The sequence below is a fragment of the Nymphalis io genome, chromosome 18, assembly GCF_905147045.1.
Source record: "Nymphalis io chromosome 18, ilAglIoxx1.1, whole genome shotgun sequence".
NCBI classification, from domain to species: domain Eukaryota; kingdom Metazoa; phylum Arthropoda; class Insecta; order Lepidoptera; family Nymphalidae; genus Nymphalis; species Nymphalis io.
In genome coordinates, this window is record NC_065905.1 from 8,809,462 (window position 1) to 8,831,038 (window position 21,577).

The 21,577-nt window shown below is 35.9% G+C and overlaps 1 protein-coding gene across 1 annotated transcript in view; it reads left to right on the forward strand.

Annotated features, from left to right (window-relative positions):
- Window positions 1–16,713: 16,713 nt before the first annotated feature.
- LOC126775408 (fatty acid synthase-like) overlaps window positions 16,714–21,577 on the forward strand; it is a 32,346-nt gene continuing 27,482 nt past the window's right edge. Inside the window, exons 1-5 of the mRNA XM_050497301.1 lie at window positions 16,714–16,866; window positions 17,050–17,242; window positions 17,705–17,825; window positions 21,156–21,359; window positions 21,459–21,575. Of these exons, the coding sequence (XP_050353258.1) occupies window positions 16,714–16,866; window positions 17,050–17,242; window positions 17,705–17,825; window positions 21,156–21,359; window positions 21,459–21,575 (788 nt within the window). The remainder of the gene's footprint in view (window positions 16,867–17,049; window positions 17,243–17,704; window positions 17,826–21,155; window positions 21,360–21,458; window positions 21,576–21,577) is intronic.

Sequence of the window (21,577 nt, forward strand, 5' to 3'; positions counted from 1 at the left end):
CTGTCGAAAGAATTGGACGTCATTATAACCTTATATTTATTAGTAGTCATTAGCCATCCCGGCGCAAATAAAAAAAAATAGTATTTATTTATTTTATTTTACTAACAATCACCTACAACGAAACATAAATATAAAAATAAATTTACTCAATGTTAAAATAGCTAAATGTAGTGATTAAGTTTAAGTATATATAACACATCACTAGTTGATGGTGAAGTTGTGCAAGCATCGTCTGGGTAGGTATCACCTATTTATCAGACATTATTCTCCCAACTACCAGTACTAAGTAACTACCATCAGATGGCCGACTATTGCCGTGCCTACCTATTCTGTAAAGAATAACATAAATGACAATATGATAATAATTTATTTTAATATATTATTAAAGCATAACAAACTATTAGAACAATCGATTGGCTCGCTTGATTTTTTTGTTTCCAAACCCCCAGCACAGAGTATGTTACCGAATGTTAACAATTGCAATAATTTACTACAGTACATAATATATATATATATATATATATATATATATTTATATATATTTTATGAAGAAAAAAGTTTTAGATAAAAACTATATCAGTATACGAGAGACTTACTTTAGCTATCGCGACAATCTTACTACTGATTGAAAAATATATAATCTGTTTTGCACTTATATATTAAAATGTGTCGAAATTTACGTATTGTTACGTAATTATTAAACATAACTCGCAAACAAACAAAGCAATCAGAATTGACTTTCAAATTTTTATACTATGCCTAATCCTTTGATTATTACAAACGATTATTTAAAAGTTAAATTTTGATTTATTTGAATCTTTACAAAAACTAGAGTTTTTGTTATAATTATTATTATATTAATTTTATATTAATCTATAAATGTTATTTTTGATTTATCGTTTTTAACTTTCATATAAGATGTTCATTTTGTTAATTTTATGTAAACCATTATACTACCCGCGCAAATCCAAGACGAAACTAAAATGCTAGCGAAGCCGCAGGGGAAAAAATTAATAGTTTATAAAGAAACAATGAACGAGACACCGACGAGCTCAGAGTAGACTTGTATTACAAGCAAGATTTTATCAGGGGATGAAGACTTCTGGTAGAAACCAGTGCGGTAACGCACAGGCCGGAAAAAAACCATCTGCTACGTATTATAATATATGTAGATTTACGACCAAATGGACCACTTGATTGTAAGTAGTCACCAACGACCATAGCCATTGGCATCACAAAAAATACCATCGCTTACATTGCCAATGCTCCACTAAACTTTGGAAACTAAGATTGATTGAGTAATTACACTGGCTCACTCACTCTTCCAGATCATAAAAATACCAAGTACTGTATTTGTAAATATATATATTTATTGTTCTTAATAATTTTAAGTTGTTTTTTTTATAGAATAAGAATGCGGACGAGCATATGGGTCACCTGATGGTAAATGGTCACCAATGCCCACAGACATTGTAATTGTAAGAAATGTTAACCATCGCTTAAATCACCAATGTGCCACCAACCTTGGGACCTAAGATTTTATGTCCTTTGTGCCTGTAATTACACTGACTCACTCACCTTTCAAACCGAAACACAACAATACCAAGTACTGCTGTTTTGTGGTAGAATATCTGATGAGTCGATGGCACCTACTCAGACAAGCTTGCACAAAGCCCTACCACCAGTAAAACTTATTCTACCACGCTGAACCACCAGGCTAATTTTTGCTTTCTTTTTATAGTTATTTGGATTAGTTTCTTTTATTAGATTGGTTGAATTAACAGCAAGCCCTTAGCATATTTTCATCCCATAATCCCTGATGTCGTTCTTCAAAAACCTTTAAATCTTGATGAATACGTTCTCCTTGTTTGTCACTCACACTTCCTAAGTTTTTTGGAAAACAACTAAGATGCGAGTGCAGGAAAATAATCTTAATGATATAAAAAAATTTAAGAAATCGTCAACAATTTCTTTGCAATTTTTGGACAACGTAACATTTGTGTTTGGTATTAATAAGTTCCATTGTTGTAGACGATAACCAAGAATTTCTGCTATAGATCCTAATAATTGTAAATCTCAAGTTAAATGTGGAGTATTTTCTTGAAGAGAAAACTCGTCAAAATCACTATAAATCGTATTAAATTCAACATCACATTTATTTTCATCTTCTAGTATATTTGCTCTGCAATTATAATTACAATTACCGCGGCAAACTAGATGTGGTAGATCTTTCGAATGTAAAATAGGCTAAGTAACAGACTGAAATTCGGTATATATAATACTCGCTTTATTTTTTGTATTAAAGTCCACTGTCTTCGTAATACAAAAGTAACAATCATTTTTATTATAACTAGGTTCTCTCCATAGCATTGGTGAACCAAATGGAATGTGTACGTTTTTTTCCTAATGACCGCTGGAGTAAAACGATTCTACAGCTCTCGCAAAACACATGAGGCACCTACTGTTTATTTAGCTTTGCAACAGGAAATCCAAAATAATGAACATTTGCACTTTTAAACTAATCTACAATAGGTCCACAAACGAGCAGAACTTTGCTTACACTTTCTACTCGACATTTTAATATATCAAACCGAAACAAAATATTTGTCGTTTGAAGATAACGAATGGACATTAAGCTGATGTCAATAAGTAGGGTAGTAAAAAAAAATTTGACTGCTAAAAGAAATTGTGACTTGAGTATTTCTGGTGACTTCTTGTCACAATTTCAATGTTTAAGGAAGGTATCTCAACATATTTATAAACATTTCTTTCGGGATATAAAAACCGTTAAAATTTTTAAACAAGTGTTATTTTTGTTTGTTATTTAGTTGTTTCCTGGATGGCTTAGACAAAAGAAAAATCTTATTTCATCCGTAGGAGATCGACGCAGCCAGTGTATATTTATATATAGAATTATAAATTAAAAGATTATTTTATTATTATGTTTTGATATTAATAAATATACAAAAAGACATCAATTATTCTAATTTATATTAAGCACAACTGAACGTAAACATAGTAAATCCATATTTTTACTCAATTTGTTATTTTAAAAATCAAATTGATTTTTCCATTAAATTATATTTCAACTTTTATTAAAGTTTATACTAATATTCATTGGTTATAAACTACTTACGTAATAGTATGTCAATGGTGGCTTATAAATAATTGAAATATAATTTATATGAATGTAATATACAAAGCCTGTTAATTTACATTTTTAGGCAAAATTTTACATTAAATTAAATTACAATGAACTATTAAAATAAAATTAAATATATTAATATTTAACCTTGCCTTGTTCTTCAAGTTCTGTGTACACTTGGGGCCTTCTTGATAGTTTTAAATTAAATACAAAATCTAATTATTTCTAGAAAATCTTGTTGAAATGACAATAAGAAAACAATAAACTAGTCTAACAGGCCAAATACAGTAACAGCCTGTTAATGTTCCACTGCTGGGCTAAGCCCTCCTTTCCTTTTTGAGGAGAATGTTTGGAGCTTATTCCACCACGCTGCTCCAATGCGGGTTTGTATAATAAACATGTGGCAGATTTCAATGAAATTAGACACATGCAGGTTTCCTCACGATATTTTCCTTCACCGTCAAGCACGAGATGAATTAAAAACACAAATTAAGCACATGAAAATTCAGTAGTTTGAACCCACGATCATCGGTTAAGATTCATGCGTTCTTACTACTAGGCCATCTCGGCTTTACAGGCCAAATAATACACAAATAACTATCGGACAAAAAAAACTTATTACAATAATATTAATTACTTTAAATGAATAATAATTAATAACATAATTTATGATACCGTAATTGCATGTCCAAGGCACCTAAGCTTCGTGCCAAAACGTAACATTCAGCGTCTGGGACAGCTAATCGTGCGCTTTTCTTTTTTTTTATACATAACACCACCAAGGAACTGTACATTCGTTGAAGATTGTTAAGTCTATTTTATTCTTATTTTGAAAACACGATATTCCTTCTATTTTCTGACTGATTTTTGACGTTTTTAGTTTTCTTTTGAAGATGGACATAAACTGCACTTTTTTCTTTTATTTGAACTATAAGTAGAAGTACTTGTTGTCTCAGTAACACTTGACTGCAGTCATTGAACTAATTGGAGGTAGGATATTGTATAAGCCTGTCTGGGTAAATACCACCCACTCATCAGATATTCTATCGCTAATTAGCAATAGACCCAAGGAACATAACATCTTGGTTTCTAAGGTTGGTGGAGTATTGATGATGTAAGAGATAGTTAGTATTCTTTTAGCGCCAATGTCTATGTCCGACTGTGACTATTTACTTTACTACTTTAAGCTATTTTATCCAGTGATGTATTTGTCATGTCGTGGAAGAGTTTTTCTACGCTCGATATGATCATTAACCGATTTTTCGTAATATTCTCTTCTGTTTCCAGTCAGATCAGGTGGCTCAGAATAAATGGGCAGTGAAACAAGAAATAGCAATCATATAATAAAAAATAGCTAAAGACCACCTTTTATTAATTAGTTAACAACTATAAGCCGAAAACATTTTATCTAGAAAATCAACAGCACCTTGCCATTAGTTTCAATTCTTAATCATTTATTTCAAATTTGGTGTAGTTTATATTAAAAAAATGACGTGTTTGTTTTTTTTTTAGAAAAGAATGAGACAAGAACCATTATTTAGTTGAATGCAAAAGTTGATGAAAATTTAGGTATCTTCGTATCTAAAGGATACCTACTGATAGCCTTAGTATTTGACGTGTATTTTTACGTAAGATTTTCAGAAGGATAAGTTTACGAGCGAATAGTTTTTTACCTAATTAATAAGATGTAAAAATATATCAAATGTACAAGTAAGAGTCAGTAAGCCATTTCAAAACATACATAACTCGGCAAGTTTTAATAAAACAAAGTAATGCTTACTTCGAAAAAAATATAATACTATCCACGAAAATTAATATCATCAAATATCAAATCTAAATAAAGAATATTTGTAAAATAACAAAAATATTCCAAGTAATTGTAGATTAAACTATTAGAAATTGTTAGTACCTATATTTTTAGAAAACTTATTTATTTATTTATTTAAGAGGACAACCAACAGTGGACACAATATTACATTTTAGAAATCGTCTTGGTAAATGTTCCACTAATTACAGGTAGTCTCAGCATGCACTATCACATTATACAAAAAACATTAGCTTAACTGTAAATATTAATTAATCACCTAATATATGTCAATGTAAATACATTGAAGAGAGACAAAATTTGTTACAAACTTAAAAATTAAAATACAATTAATGATTAAACGAACTTACCTGTAGATGAAGTTCTATCATAATTATACTAGGGCTTTGTCCTACAACACTTATTATATATAATTAATAATTCTTACGAAGTCGTTATATATAGTGTTAATATTTACTATTCTTATAATGTACTAAATTTCCGTTTCTGGTCAATACGACCCGAAAAACCGATGAAGCTCAAACAGCATCTTTTGTATATGAGCTTATTATTCGACAGCGAATTAATAGGACTAGTTTTCGTCCAGTGGTCGAAAGTCGACCAAATCATAGTATTCTGTTACTTTACCGTATTATCAATATTTTTTTATTACGCAAAAGCGAAACAGGTAACTTCTTTTAATAAGTTATTTGAAATGCATATATAAATTCAAATGTAGTAGTACATTTTGAAACAAATATTAAATGCATTAGGAATATGGAAGGTTTATTAATTAAACAAGAATATTAACTAGTACAAATTATTTTTATTTTCCTTTCTTTACACATAACCTAAATTGATCAAGCATTTTAAAAGTATTTAGCTATAAAAAATAATACAACAAATTTAATATGAATTTCACCAACCCGCATTGAGCTGCGTGATGGAAAAAGTTGCAAAACCTTCTCAAAAAAGAGAGAGGAGGCCTTAGCCCAGCAGTGGGACATTCACAGGCAGTTGCTGGTTACTGGTAATATGAATCAACATACTTACCTATTAACCTAAAGTAATATATTATTAGTAATAAGAAACCTAAACATCATATAATTAATTTAAATATTGATGAATAAAAATAAACTATTAATTCGTTTCCTCCACTACGTAATAATTAATTTACGTAGTGACTTTATATAAATAATGAAATATCATCAAAATAAACATTAATAAGTACTTCAATTGTTTAATATTACTCGAAAGAGGCATCGCAACAGTCAACTCTCTTCTCATTCACGTGCAAAACAGTATATGCCGTTTTCCAAACCTTGCTCGCACCTTTGGGATGGCTCCGCTAAGTACCTACTGGAGGCCTTGGACCGGTTGCAGAGACGTGCAGTACACATTATTGGCGACGTAAAGGTCACAATCACCCTTGAACCTTTACAATTGCGTCGTGAGATAGCAGCACTGAGCGCTTTCTATCGACTGTATCACGGCGAGTGCTCTGAGGAATTATTCTCTCTGATTCCTGCTTCTCCCTTCCTTCTTAAGTCCACGCGAGCTGGTTCTCGATGTCACCGCCTAACTGTGACATCAATTCCATCGCGAACAAAGAAATTTGGGAACTCCTTTCTTTGTCGCACTTCCAAAAAATGGAATTCCTTACCAGCTTACGTGTTCTCCTCCTCTTACAACCCGGGTTACTTCAAACGAGGCGTGAAGAGGCATCTTGCCGGCCGGCAAAGCGAAGGCGGCTAGTGCAGAACGTTTTTCCCGTCTGTACTGGCCGTCGTCGCGTTTGGACTCTACTACCACTTACCATCAGGTGGAGTAGAGTCATTTGCCCTCCCGGCGAATATAAAAAAAAACCTCTTCCTCCCAAGATCCGCCGAAAAAGTCCATCCTCTACAGGCTGCTTTGTTTTTTCTTACTTGCGCAATCATATTTAAAGAGTTGATCTAAATGACAATCTTCCGGGGCTCCGATAAATATTGGGGAACAGGTTCTATTCTTTTTCCATTTCTGTTTCTCATTTATATAAGTGATCTACCTTTATATTTTGAATAATAGGTACAATGTATAATTGTTGGTTGTAGTATATAGAAATATGAAGAATTGCACTGTAAATACAATTGTCAAAAAATGTTCAAAAAAAAACCACTCAGTTTTTTTCGCTTTTAGTTCTTCAAAGATATGTGGTGTTACTTTCCAAACCTAAGTGTAATATTTATATATTGAATAAAGATTGAGTGAACCTCCAGAATTCCTCACATATCGAGCGAAGTCTCGCTTAGCTTAGCTTTGATCTCGATAACTTTGCTGCCACTTTTATTTTATTTTTTAATCATCAGTTTAAGTTTTTTATAGCTGCTGCAGCATGCTGCGGCAGCTATAAAAAACTTAAACCCCCTTTAAATACTTATAAATTTAATTTACTTGCTGTCAAAAATAAAACTCGTGCAAAAAATCTGACGTTGTTGGAAGCAATCTTCTTTGATTTTAAAGCAGTCTGGTGTCTAAAAACGATACCTGCAAAACATAATTGAGTGATAATTTAGATGTTGACTAAAATATTATTTAAGACTTGTGAACCTACTGTGACATAAATAGTTCCTTCAGTAGTCGTATATTATTAGTTAATCATGAGGATTTTTACAATATCAATTAGTAACAATTCTTAAAAGCGGTTGTATCGTAACAACCGCTTTTAAGAATTGTTACTATCTGATAACTTTATTTACTACAAATTTGACATGTTTATGTGAAATAGTTTTTGAGTTATGAGGGGGTCAAAAGTGGTTCGTGTAATATTACACACGGTGCTGCTCGCCAGTTCTGTTAGCTTGAACTTGGGCTTGACACGCTACCGCGTTTATAGATTGTATCTATATACTATATACACTATACTAATAATAGTCTGTCCTGGGTGGGAATCCAATCCACAACATTAGGCGTGAAGGGCAAAATCTACCAATCACGCCAACCGGCCCGTCAAACAATAACAGCTTGTTTAAATTAGTCAATCAAAATACGGGTAGAATCGAATGATGATAAAATTCGTATCATTTTATGCAGTGCAGTGACGGAGAAAGAATACATTTCAGTGCCCCTCTCTTTCCCATGGGTGTCGTAAGAGGTGACTAAGGAATATCTGAGCGACCATCTGCTCATCTGGTTGTAACATCAGCTGTTGAACCAATGCCGGGGAAATTGTATTGACCTGCCGGACAGGGAGGCCCGAAGAAACGGCTGTTTCGCTGGCCGCCCGTGGCAAGGTACAGGGGCTACAGCTGGCTAGGCTGAGCCAACAGAAGACCAACATACAAATGTTGTTTCTCACGGACACACAAATACTTCACCCTGCAGATACCAGCTACCTTAACTATCCCGGCTACGTGTTTGAAAAATCCTTCAAAGCGAAAGCCGGAGTATGCTTGCTCGTCAGGGCGGATGTTTGTTGTCACCGATTGCGCTGCTTGTAGGACCCGTCCTTCTTCATATTGGTGGTACGTGTGGACCTGGTTCGTCAGAGTTGAGTTTACGTGGGTCTCTACAGATCCCACAATGGTGACTTGGAGACAAGCCGATTGTTTAACCATCTTAGTCGGCTGGCAGATGCTGCCCAAGAGCAGTTTTGGAATTGGTGTTTTGGGGTGATTTTACTGCTCACCATGAATCATGGTTGAAATCCCCCAAAACTGACCATGCTGGAAGGACTGCTCATATATTCGCTCTCACACACGACTTGACCCAACTGGTTGATCAGCCCACAAGGATCCCAGACATTGATGGGCAAGCGCCTTCTCTACTGGACCCTCTGCTGACTTCTCACCCGGTGGAATATCAGGTTGTGGTTCAAGCTCCACTTGGTTCTTCGGATCACAACCTTATATCCACCAAAGTACCACAGGCCAAGCTTCCGCCACCAACGGTATGCAAACTTCACGTTTGGCACTATAAGTCGGCAGATTGGGACGGTATGCGCGATTACCATGCGTCAGTCGCTTGGAAGGAACGTTGCTTCACTGGGAATAACCTGACAGCTAGTACCACTGCTTTAGCTGATGAGATCATGTTGGGAATGGAATACTACATTCCCAGCTCAGATCTCATCATTAAGGGTACGCGTAACCGTTGATTCACTCGTGAATGTGCTGATGGTGTATCATCTAAACAGACGGCAAATCCAGCGTGGATCAGAGCCAGCCATTAGCGGGGCATCTAACATTGACTCACTGAAAGCAAACTACAACAAAAACGAGTTGAGAGAAAAAAGTCCTGTGGGAAGGCATACACGAGAGCGGATGCACAGCGCATTGTACAGATTGGTCATGACCTTGTTTCGCATTCTAGGGGCTCCCGTAGCTTTTCGCGTCTGACCAAGTCTGTGCAAAACAATTTCTTCGCTGCCACCGCTCAGTCTCACAATAATAGCTTTGATAATAAACCACAAATATTTAATTAGATAACTTAGATTTAGAGCAAGAGAAGCAAAAGTTCCGTCGGAGGAATGCGTGTGCACCCAACGCGTGTCGACAGAGAACTGCCCGTTGTCGACTTCTGCCCCGCCATCTACTGGCCAATAGCGCACTTTGCCTCGTAAGAGCCAAACAAGTGTCTTTTTATGATTTGCGCCGACATATTTTAAAGAGCCACGAAATATTAATTCTAGACCTAGGTACTTTTTATGTTTCCACAACTAAAACTAATGTTTAATTTGCTTATGTCACGTAAAATTAAAAAAATTATAAATCATTACTAGATGGCGCTGTGTCAATTTTAAGCAATTGCCATACATTCGTTCTTTATTAATAGAAGTTGTACCCAGTACAACAAACTGCTATTATTATTTACTTAATTTTATATGTAGTAGTGATTATGTTTTAATTTTATCTCTTTTTCTTTCTTATTTAATTTGATTTTATATTGATATCGAGAACTTCTTTGGTTCAGATTTATTAATATTTCTTATTGGTTATATATTTGTTCTTTACACTACATAAATTAAATTAATTATTGCAAAATTAAAACTCTCCATAATATGAGACGAATGTACGATGAGCCACCACTGACACACAGAGGCCGTAGACAAAAATCTAAGAGATCTGAGTTCGACAAATTTATGGGAATTTTTCTATAGTTTAAAATAAATTATACTATGCCTTATTTCTTTTACATAGATAGATAATGCGTTGCTAAGAAAAAGAAAATACATTCTATTTAGTGCGTAAATAACTTCGAAAAACCTTAAGCTTGTGCAGGATCGAACTTTTGGGTTTTTAGTCACAAATTGAGTTCCACGCGGGCGAAGCCGCGAATTCAGCTAGTTATTTACAATAAACACTTAATATATTTTACAATTACAAAACAAATTATCAATTCAGACGTAAGTCTACTTCATTATTCGGCTTGAAATAATTTAAAACGCAAATATACGATGTTAGATTATTTAAACAATGTAATCGACCTCACATTTAACCTCTTTATTTTTGTCAATTTACATGAAAATTAAAGCCGAGACTGCCCAGTGGTAAGAGCGAGTGAATCTTAACCGATGATCGTGGATTCAAACCCACACATTTGTATACAAACAAAATGAATTAAATAACAATTAGAAAAAAAACGGGACATATATTTATGTATATATAGTAGTATAGTATTTTAGTATGATATATGGTACCTATGGTATAAGGATTACCATTAATAAAATCGATAAAAAAGGTATATCATTTGTCTTTCTACCTAGTATAAACTAGGAATTTGAATGTTATTGTTGTTATAAATATTAATTTAAGTAAAATTATTATTTCTATTTATAAAAATGAGTTTACAACTCATTTGATGTAAAAATATACTAATTTAATATGCCATTAAGTTGCCAGTTCATCTGTTACATTTTGTGGTAGATCACAAAAGTACTTATTGAAAATTTAAATTTAGAGATAACTTGTTAAATAATATAGTTATACGATACTAGCGCTCCGGCTTCGCACGGTTGAAATTTACTAATAAATGAGATGAAAATTATGATTAGCAATTTATAATAAGTATGATATATTTTATTTAATAACATTTATTAGTTTACGTAATAAATGATAAATATAAATAATATCGAAATTAGTTTGAATCGTAACTTTATTGTGAAACATGAATATGTAGATATAACTGTGTGCACGCCGTATAGATTCGAGTAATATTAATTAACTGACAAACTTTTATCCGGATTTTTAGTTGAACGTAATTTGGAATCGTAGATATCTAAAATTATCCGAATGATATAGTCTAAAAGAGTAAAGGTCTATTTAAGAACTAAAATTTTCTAGCGCATTATTTTGATTTATCTCAAAATATTAGTGCAAATTTCTCGTCCACTTACTGACAGTTGTGCACACAATCAATCAATCAATCAACAGCCAATCGTTGTCCACTGCTGAACATAGGCCTCTCCCAAGGTGCGCCAAAGCTCCCTGTCCTCCGCCTTCCGCATCCAGTTGGTGCCCGCCACCTTCTTAAGGTCGTCGGTCCACCTGGCTGGAGGGCGCCCTACGCTGCGCTTGCCGATTCGCGGTCTCCACTCTAGGACTCGTCTGCTCCAACGGCCATCGGTCCTACGACATACGTGACCAGCCCACTGCCACTTCAGCCTGCTAATTTTGCAAGCTATGTCGGTGACTCCGGTTCTTTTCCGGATAATCTCATTTCTGATCTTATCCTTCAAAGATACTCCGAGCATAGCTCGCTCCATAGCACGCTGAGCGACTTTGAATTTGTGGACTAGTCCCGCAGTTAGTGTCCACGTTTCGGCACCGTATGTCATGGCAGGTAAGACGCATTGGTTGAAGACTTTCGTCTTCAAACATTGCGGTATAGACGACTTGAGGACTTGACGAAGGTTGCCAAATGCTGCCCATCCCGAGCGAATTCTTCGATCGGCTTCCTTCTCGAAGTTGTTCCTACCGACTTGTATTATCTGTCCTAGGTAGGTATATTCACTAACAACTTCGAGAGGTTTCCCCTCGACGTATATCGGTCCCGGCACGACATGCCTATTGAACATGACCTTGGTCTTGTCCAAGTTCATACCGAGACCGACACCAGGAAGACTTGCCTAGGCTACGCAGCATTTCGGTGAGTTGTTCCAGCGACTCTGCTATGATGACGATATCGTCGGCAAATCGAAGGTGTGAGATGTACTCGCCGTTTACATTGACTCCATACCTAGTCCAATCCAGCGTCTTGAAAACGTCTTCCAACGCGTTGGTGAACAGTTTCGGGGATATTACATCCCCCTGTCTCACCCCTCTGCGCAGTTGGATCGCCTTCGTCTTACAGTCCTGGATGTGGACAGTCATTGTAGCGGCGTTGTACAGACATCTCAGTACCTCGATATATCTCCAATCGATATGATATCTCTGCAATGAGTCGAGCACTGCCCAGGTTTCGATGGAGTCGAAGGCTTTCTCGTAGTCCACAAATTCCATACACAGCGGCTGATTGTACTCTTCGGTCTTCTGCACAATCTGCCGAACAGTATGGATGTGGTCCACGGTGCTGTAGCCTGATCGAAAGCCAGCTTGCTCTGGGGGCTGGAACTCGTCAAGTCGTCTGGCGAGACGGTTCGTGACGACTCTTGAGAACAGCTTATATACGTGACTCAGGAGGGAGATTGGTCTGTAGTTTTTCAAGAGGGTTTTATCACCTTTCTTGAAAAACAGTACCACCTCACTCCCGCTCCACGTTTCCGGGGTCTTGCCATGTTGGATGACGGAATTAAAGAGGCTTGCTCTTTCAGGACCGGAGTCCCGCCTGCCTTAAGCAACTCTGTTGTGATTCCGTCATCTCCCGGAGCTTTGTTGTTTTTAAGCTGTTCTAGAGCCGCCCTAATCTCGCCTTGGTCAACGACCGGGAGCTCCTCGGAGTAATGGCGCATAAGAGGGGCGCGCTGGTCATCAATACTGATTCCCACGGGTTTATCCGATCATGAAGAGAACAACTGCCCATAAAACCTCTCTACTTCTCCGACAATCTCAGGCCTAGAGGTAACGACCCCACCATTTTCAGTTTTAAGTTTTGTCAGACGCGGCCTCCCAAACTTGCGAGCGAACACTTTCGATCCCCGATTTTGCTCAATCGCAGCCTTGATGGCACGGGTATTGGAGCGTCGGAGATCGCGTCGCGTCAGCGTTTTTATTGTTCGGTTTAAGGCCTTATCTGACAAAAACGATGGTAGTTCTCGTCGTTTTCTCATGAGCTCGAGTGTCTCAGCAGAGAGTTTTGGTGCGTTGTCTCTTCTCTGTGGCGGAAAACACTTGCGGGATGTGTTTTGCAGTATTTTGACCAGCGTGTCGGTTCTCTCATCAATGTTGCTTATGGTTTCCAACGCGGTGAATTGATTTTGAAGTTCCATTTGGAACTTTTCGGAGCCTTGAGCAGCTTGGAGCATGGTAGATCGGAGAGTAGACCTCATCATTCTCGATCTTTCGGCTTTTAAGTTGATATTTAGAGTGCCTCGAACCAAGCGGTGATCACTTCCGGTATTAAACCTGTTGATCACTGAAACATCTCTAAATATGTGCCTTTTATTCGAAATGATAAAGTCTATCTCGTTCCTTGTCACGTTATCGGGGCTTCGCCAGGTCCACCTCCTCTGAGGCTTCTTTTGAAAGAAAGAATACATCAAAAAAAAGCCCCTGCGCTTCGAGAAAGTTTACCAGCATTTGCCCCCTGTAATTTTTGCAGCCCAAGCCGTAAGGTCCGACTTTCGATTCACCGCTATCTTGTACTCCCACTTTAGCATTAAAGTCTCCCATAACAACATTGTAGTGGGCCTTCGAGGTGTCGTTGAGGGCCTTTGCGATGTCCTCGTACATCGCTTCGACCACATCATCAGAGTATGTCGAAGTTGGCGCATATACCTGTACGACCTTCAGGGAGTACCTGTCGGAAAGTTTTAGGACAAGGTACGCTACCCGGTTCGACACACTACTGATTTCCACAATGCTGCTAAAGAGCTCCTTTTTGACTAAAAAGCCGACACCACCCTGGGAGAGGTTATCACCTTCGCGGAAGTAGAGTAAGTTACCAGACTCTAGAGTTATCGTGTCCTCCCCCTGTCTTCGGACTTCAGATAACCCCAGTATATGCCAGTTTATATGACTTAACTCTACTTCTAATTCGGCGAGGTGATGGTCCAGCCTCATCGAGCGTCCATTATACGTTGCCATGTTCACTCGTTTTATACGGTAGCCCGCCGTGAACCGGTGATTCTTAGCACCCCCTGCCCTGCCGATACCGCGACCGCTACCTTGGTCAGGCCTAGCGGGCTTGCCGGTAACTGGGGGCCTTTTTTGGGCGCATCTGCCATTAAGGGAGGGGTTTGCCCATACTCGCCGCGCTGGGCAGGCGTGTTGGCGAGCGCAGTAGGGTAATAGCGCAGGAGCGCAGTATGTTTATGGGAGGGGGGACGCTGCACACACAGATGCCTAATGGATATAGCGTATTGCCTCAATAAAGTCTATGGAGGGATATAGCGATATTTCGATCTTTAAGATTCAGCTCAAGACTTTATACTCGACATATATATATATACCGTAAAGACCGTACAGATTCAAGGTTCTCCAACGGGGAAAGATCCAACACCCTTAAACTACATGAGGCACAGATACTACTACGAGACGGTCATCGGAAAAAAAAAACATAATAAGATTATTCCGTGCATCTCACAAAGTATTGGAGAAAGAAAATATATTTTCTTTTTTATATGTTTTTTATTAAATTGAAATTGTAAGAATTCAAACTGCCGCCTGCAATTTGTTACGAATTTTATGGGGGAACTTCAGATCATCGTTCAGGTGGTTCAAGTGAAACAACAGTGAGACAGTACTGTTGTCCTTGAGCTACAGGTAAGGGCTACTAATATCCAAATGGATATACGGAAAATAAGCGTGAAGTAAATCGAATGTGCCAATCGGAGCTGAAACCTGACGATTCATCTTAGTACTCTCTTGTCTTTACAAACTCCAGATCAAACGAATAGCTCTAGTATTTTAGCTATCATATTCGCCTGGATAATTGCGTTCATGAAGACTGTTGAAAAGCTACTTTCTTAAGCGCTTCAAAAGGTCTAGACGACTTATACCATCGTAGTTTATTCCTACGCCGCTTTATGGGATTTGGAACTTTTGTAATCTTATTTGTTCTTGGTCAGAACTTTAGAAATTTGTAAGGTCGAAATCGATTGGCATCTGCAATGCATAGAGACGCGATAATATATCATTCCAGGATGTTGAATTCTATGATGCTGTACTGCTAAATGACTTGCATTTGTACAAATTTATTATTATGTTTAATTTTGATTGTAACACTTATTATTACATAATATTATACGTTAGTTTTGTATATGTTTAGTTACATTCATTCATTCGTTAAATATTTATGGGGAACTATTAACCTATTATTAGAAAGAAAGTAACTATAATGAATCTTTAGGGTTACTGAACCGCATTTTATATTAAAAATTATATTTTCTGAAGCATTTGTTAAAAAATGATTGTTTCTTATTTCTTCTTTTCTTTCTTTAAAATACGATATTATTCATAGGCTTATATATATATCATGTGATTCCAATAGTTCTGGTATACCTACGGTTAGAAGTTAAAAGTTATCAATATTTTTATAAACGGAGATATCTTAGTGGTTAGCACGCGTGAATCTCAGCTGATAATCGTGGGTTCAATCCCAGACAAGGGCCACTGAATTTTAAAGTGCTTAATTTGTGTTTATAATTTATCTCGTACTTGACGGTGAAGGAAAACATCGTGACAAAACCTGCATGTGTCTTAATTTCACTGAAATTCTGCCACATGCGTGTTCCACCAACTTACATTGGAGCAGCGTTGTGGAATAAGCTCCTAAGGCTCAAAAAAGGAGAGAAGGCCTTAGCCCATGCCATTAATAATAGTTAATAATATTTAAATTATTTTTTAACATCTTGGATTTTGTATACATTTTTTGGCTCAATATATAGTATCTACTATAAATTAAAAAAATCGTATTCTATGAACTTTAAACTGCGGAAAAAAACAGTTAATATTGATAACAAAAGCTTATACAACTTTACGTTAAATCAAAATAAATCTTTCAAATCATAATATGTTGTAATCGGCAAAGGCCATAGAGCATATATTTGCAAGTCAATGTTAAATAATTATCCCGCTTACATTGTTCTATATTAGTTATGTTTATTAATTATAGACAAATTTGTACACACACAATAGCACTCTGTACAATATAAAAGTAAAATACAAATAATTTGTTTTTCAGAAACAAAATTGTCGCGATAGCTAAAGTATGTTTCTCATTTTTGTTTTTCTCGAAATAATATAAAATAACTAAATAAATAACATATGTCGGGGGCCCGGGAACATATAATAAAATAAACCAATTATATGGTGGTAGGGTTTTTTGCAAGTCAGTCTGAGTAGGTACCACTCACTCATCACATATTATACCATCAGACATCAATACTTATAATTGTTGTGTTCCGGTTTGAAGGGTGAGTGCACCAGTGGTAATAGTGGCAACTAAAGGCTCAGGGGATTTTTTAAAAGGAATATCACTTTAGTGATATAAGAGATGATGGGATGCCATTCTGCGAGTTTAATTCACATATTTAAAAAAACAATTGCTGTGTTTAAATTGTTGTTAGAAATGTTATTAAATATAAATATGACTGAAAAAATTATAATTCAATAATATTTTTTATCAGATGGCACCCACAATTGTTTCCGAAGACAGGCTGACGTCGGATCACCGACTGTCGCATCCAGCGCCAAAAGACGACATTTTCATCACCGGCATCTCTGGTTATTTTCCAGATTCGGACTCAATTGTACACTTCCAAGAGAATTTATTTAATAAGGTAGCGTTGTGTGTTTTATATATTAACTTTTAATTTTTAGAAAGAATTGGAAAATATTTCTTATATTCCGAAATTGTAGAAGTTAATATGACGAACAGTTCAAACTTGTGAAATAACGATTGAAAATTGCTAAAAAGTCCACAAAAATAATATAAATTGTGATTGAGTAGCCATTGTGCTCAGGTGGACCTCGTATCTGCCGACTGTCGTCGTTGGAAGCTGACCCACCCTGAGATCCCGCAACGTACCGGAAAAATTAATAATATCGACAAATTCGATGCCTCTTTTTTTGGTGTGCACTACAAGGAAGCACACACGATGGATCCTATGAGTAGAATATTTTTGGAGAAAACTTATGAAGCTATAATCGATGCAGGTAACTTATTGTTCTACATTTTTTATGTTATTTGTAGGCAGACAGGCAAAAATGGGCCACCTGATGGTAAGTGATCGCCACGAAGAAATATTAACCACTCTTATACGCGAATGCGCCACCAACCATAAAAACTATACTGGCAATATTTGGGCAGCGATCAGTCGTTGTTCATATATCTTTCGAATATATATATTATATTTTTATTCCCATATTTTAATAATAAATAAGTACCAAAAATACTGTAATTTTCATTTTTTTTCATTTTCCGTATTATTGAATAATATCCTAAGGATGCTGATTAATATTATATTACGTCTTCATTTTAAGTGAGTGATGCGCGCGTTTTTGGAAGTTGGAGGGGGCAGGGTTAGATATAAAAAGCTTTTCTCGTTCCTTGATTTTCCGGCTTGCTCCATACGAAATTTAATCAAAATTAGATCTAATAATAATGTTTATGTTTAGGTTTAAATCCAAACGAATTACGGAACACCAACACTGGCGTGTTCATCGGTGCTTGTTTCTCAGAATCGTCGTTTGAATGGTTTTATGAAAAAATGCATGTCAATGGGTTCGGCATATCTGGGTAAGTTTGAATAATTATTACTCGATAATACTGAGAATGAGGGAACGTATATTATTACAATATTGAAATGAAACAAAAGTATACGCAGGATCTTATGCGGCCTGTGTCACTAAATTTTGTCGTATTATGCATAAACCTCAGACGGCTGAATACATTAAGTTATCAAAAAGACGAAAAACATGGCATGGGTCTACGTTTACGTCAAAGTAGATATCTACTCTCGTCGCCTCTTCAGCCCTGAAGGGCAGGGTCTTTCCAATCTGTGCATGCCATAGAGTTCAAGGTCATCAAGGTTTCATAGTGTTAATGCCGAAACAGACCAATTTGTTGAGCACATGCAAATCTATAGCTATAGCCATTCAAATGGGAAAAAATTTGACATGACAGTGACAGTGTAACTGGTGAGGAAGAAAGTACTGAATGATCGGTTCTATAAATGAACGATAAAGATATTTTTTTACGTAATTATACATTAATTTTAATAGATATATGTTATAAGGCTTGTACAGATGTAGAAAAAGTTGATATTGTGCGAACAATTTCATTTTTTACAATCGAAGATTTGCCTATTCTCTTACATCTAGATTTGAATGTACGCGCATTGAACTATCGAATTACAAATAATTCGTAATCATAAACCATTATACAATATTTGTTTTATGTTTATAAAAGATGATCATAAATGACCGATATACAACAATGAACAATAGGATCAAAGATGTTGCTTGTGGCACTTTATTTATTAGCACTTCCGGCAATCCTATATACACTATTTATTACAGTACTAAACGTGCATAAATTATTTTTTTATACATTAATATCAAACAGTTCTATCACTAGAAGTTGTTACATTATATAGGTTACGTTTTGATTTTAAATTTTTCTTAAAAAGGATCTCCGTATTCTTTTATTTGGAAATTTTTAATAAACATGTATACTAGTTTCCACCCGCGGCTTTACCTGCGTGTGAGGGGAAGATCTTAGGTACTATATGCAATTATCTGTAGCCCTAACAACGTGTATACAAAATTTCATGACGATCGGTTGAGTAGTTAAGACGTGAAAGCGTAACATACAAACAAACTTACTTTTGCATTTATAATATTAGTAGGATCTCTTTTTGGAATTTAATGGTCTTGCAAGAGTGGGAAATAACAAATCATTACTTTGACGACTGCTTATTCCGAAGTACAGCGATACACTGAATAATATTAATTTATGATTTGTTTAGTTTTGTTGGACAAAGAATACATAAACAGATATGTTATGCAAAAGTAAAACGTTAATACCTATACGGCACTTGAAAAAAAAACTTGGTATCCTCAATAAGGTCAAACAGTACTTCGCACCGGAACAGCTTCTGACTCTATATCAAGTCCAAGTCAGATCGTGCACGGAGTACTGCAGCCATTTATGGGACGGATCTGCTAAGTACCAGCTTGAAGCTTTGGATTCAGTGGATCGTCGTGCTAGAAGGCTCATTGGCGACCAGACACTGGTCACAAAACTCCAGACCTTAGAACATCGTCGTGAGGTTGCCTGTCTGTCGGTATTCTACAAGATATATTTTGGAGAGTGTGACCAGAAACTATTTAATTTGGTTCCCCCGTCACCTTTTTACCACAGAACTGCGAGGAATCGAAAAGATCTGCACCCGTACGTAGTTGACGTATTTAAGACACGTACGAAAATATTTGCTTCCTCGTTTCTGAGACGCATCGCCAAGGTCTGGAATACCCTCCCGACCTCCGTTTTCCCCATCACCTACAATATGGGTACCTTCAAGTCTAGAGTGAATAGGCATCTTCTAGGCAAGCGCGCTCTATCTTAAGCTGTATTTCACTTTCCATCAGGTGTGATAACTATATAGGTGTGATACTATACATTAAAAAAAAAAAAACATAAAAATAGCCATCAATTATAACTTGCAATTATATCATAGTTAATAATATCTATAAATTAATGAAAAAAATATGTATTTTACTATATTTAAAATTGGAAAAATATTTTACCGGTTCACTTGGGAACCTTCAAGAGACTCATTCCTTAATTTGCTTCTGCTTTTTCTGCTCATCTGACCTCCAGTGTGTCACTAGTGTGTGTGTTACTTTTCTTGAAACCCCCACTTACATAAATTACCCAAAAAATACAGTCGTAAGCATTTAAAACAGAACCTATATTGAAAAATGTAATTTTAAAATTCAATACATTGAATTTATTTACTTCTATGTCGTCATATGCGGCTAAACTAATACACATTTTATTTTTAGAATTATTATTAGTTGAATCTAGATTCATTTTTTACGTATAATTTGCTAATAGACTTTTTTAAAAAAAGAATACTAGCACATTTTAAGGAATTACTAATATTCCTATTTACCGTGCAGCGGGCAGCTTGCGTTAGTAGTGAGGACTAACAATGGCCCAAGTGAACCATCGAACTATTGACACTTCAAAAAATATATAAATACATATACTTTAGAAAATTTATCCGTGCGAGACACCACCCACTCGTCAGATATTCTGCCGCAAAACAGCAGTACTTGGTATTGTTGTGTTCTGGTATGAAGGGTGAGTGGGCCAGTGTAATTAGAGGCACAAGGGATATAACATCTTAGTTCCCAAGGTTGGTAGCGAATTTGCCCGCCCACCTACCCATAACATTAAAAATTATCAATATAATTAATAAATCCTCGATTGTGCTTTCCTTGGTCTGGAAATAACTTTTTAATATTTTTTTTTAATTCAATATACTTGATATTTAATTTTATTTATTTATTTTATTTTGGACAACCAACAGTAGATACCTTAGATAGACAGTTAAATATAGGTTGAAAAGGTTTATTGTATCTAGGTAGTCGGAAAACATATAATTTCTTAAGATAGGGTCGGTATCTTCTACTTGAGTCAGTCAGTTGATCCACTTAATCTCTAGTCTTATCAGTCTCTTCATGATACGCCGTATTCGATGCGCCGTACTCAACTATTCAAAATGTGTTCTACTCCTGCGAGCGATGGTCAAAAGCTACTATCAAACTTTAGTCTTCGTTCCTCAAACATTTTACCATAACACTTAAATACACGCATTAATATAGTTAACCATGTTAATTGTAATCTTTGGGAATGTATTAAAATTTATACATATTTATAAATTTCCAATTTCTTTAGCTTAGTTATTAGTTAGTTTAATGTATTTATGCGTCACTTGTTGTCAAGGAGGTGATGGAGGAAGAAGGACACTAGTGACGCATAAAAATAACATTCTATGTGTAAAATTATTATAGAAATACTTTAACTAATTGTATATAATAATAAGAATAAATTGTTCAGCTGTTCCCGAGCTATGTTAGCCAATCGTATCTCCGACTGGCTTGGAGTTACTGGTCCTTCGTACACTGTGGATACAGCGTGTTCAAGTTCCCTTTACGCCATAGAACATGCACTCAAAGCTATACATGAAGGTCGTTGTGACGTAGCCATTGTTGGAGGATCGAATCTCTGCCTCCATCCTTACGTGTCTTTGCAGTTCTCTAGGTAATCAAGAAAATTGTATTTTTTTGGAACAAACTTTCACCGAACTATGGTTTTTAAATAGAGGTGATTTAATATCTACATTTAAAAATATTTTTTTAGACTAGGTGTATTATCGGCTGATGGAAGGTGCAAGAGTTTCGACAACGATGCAAATGGCTACGTTCGTTCTGAAGCAATTATTGTCTGTTTACTTCAGAAGGCTAAGGATTCAAGAAGGT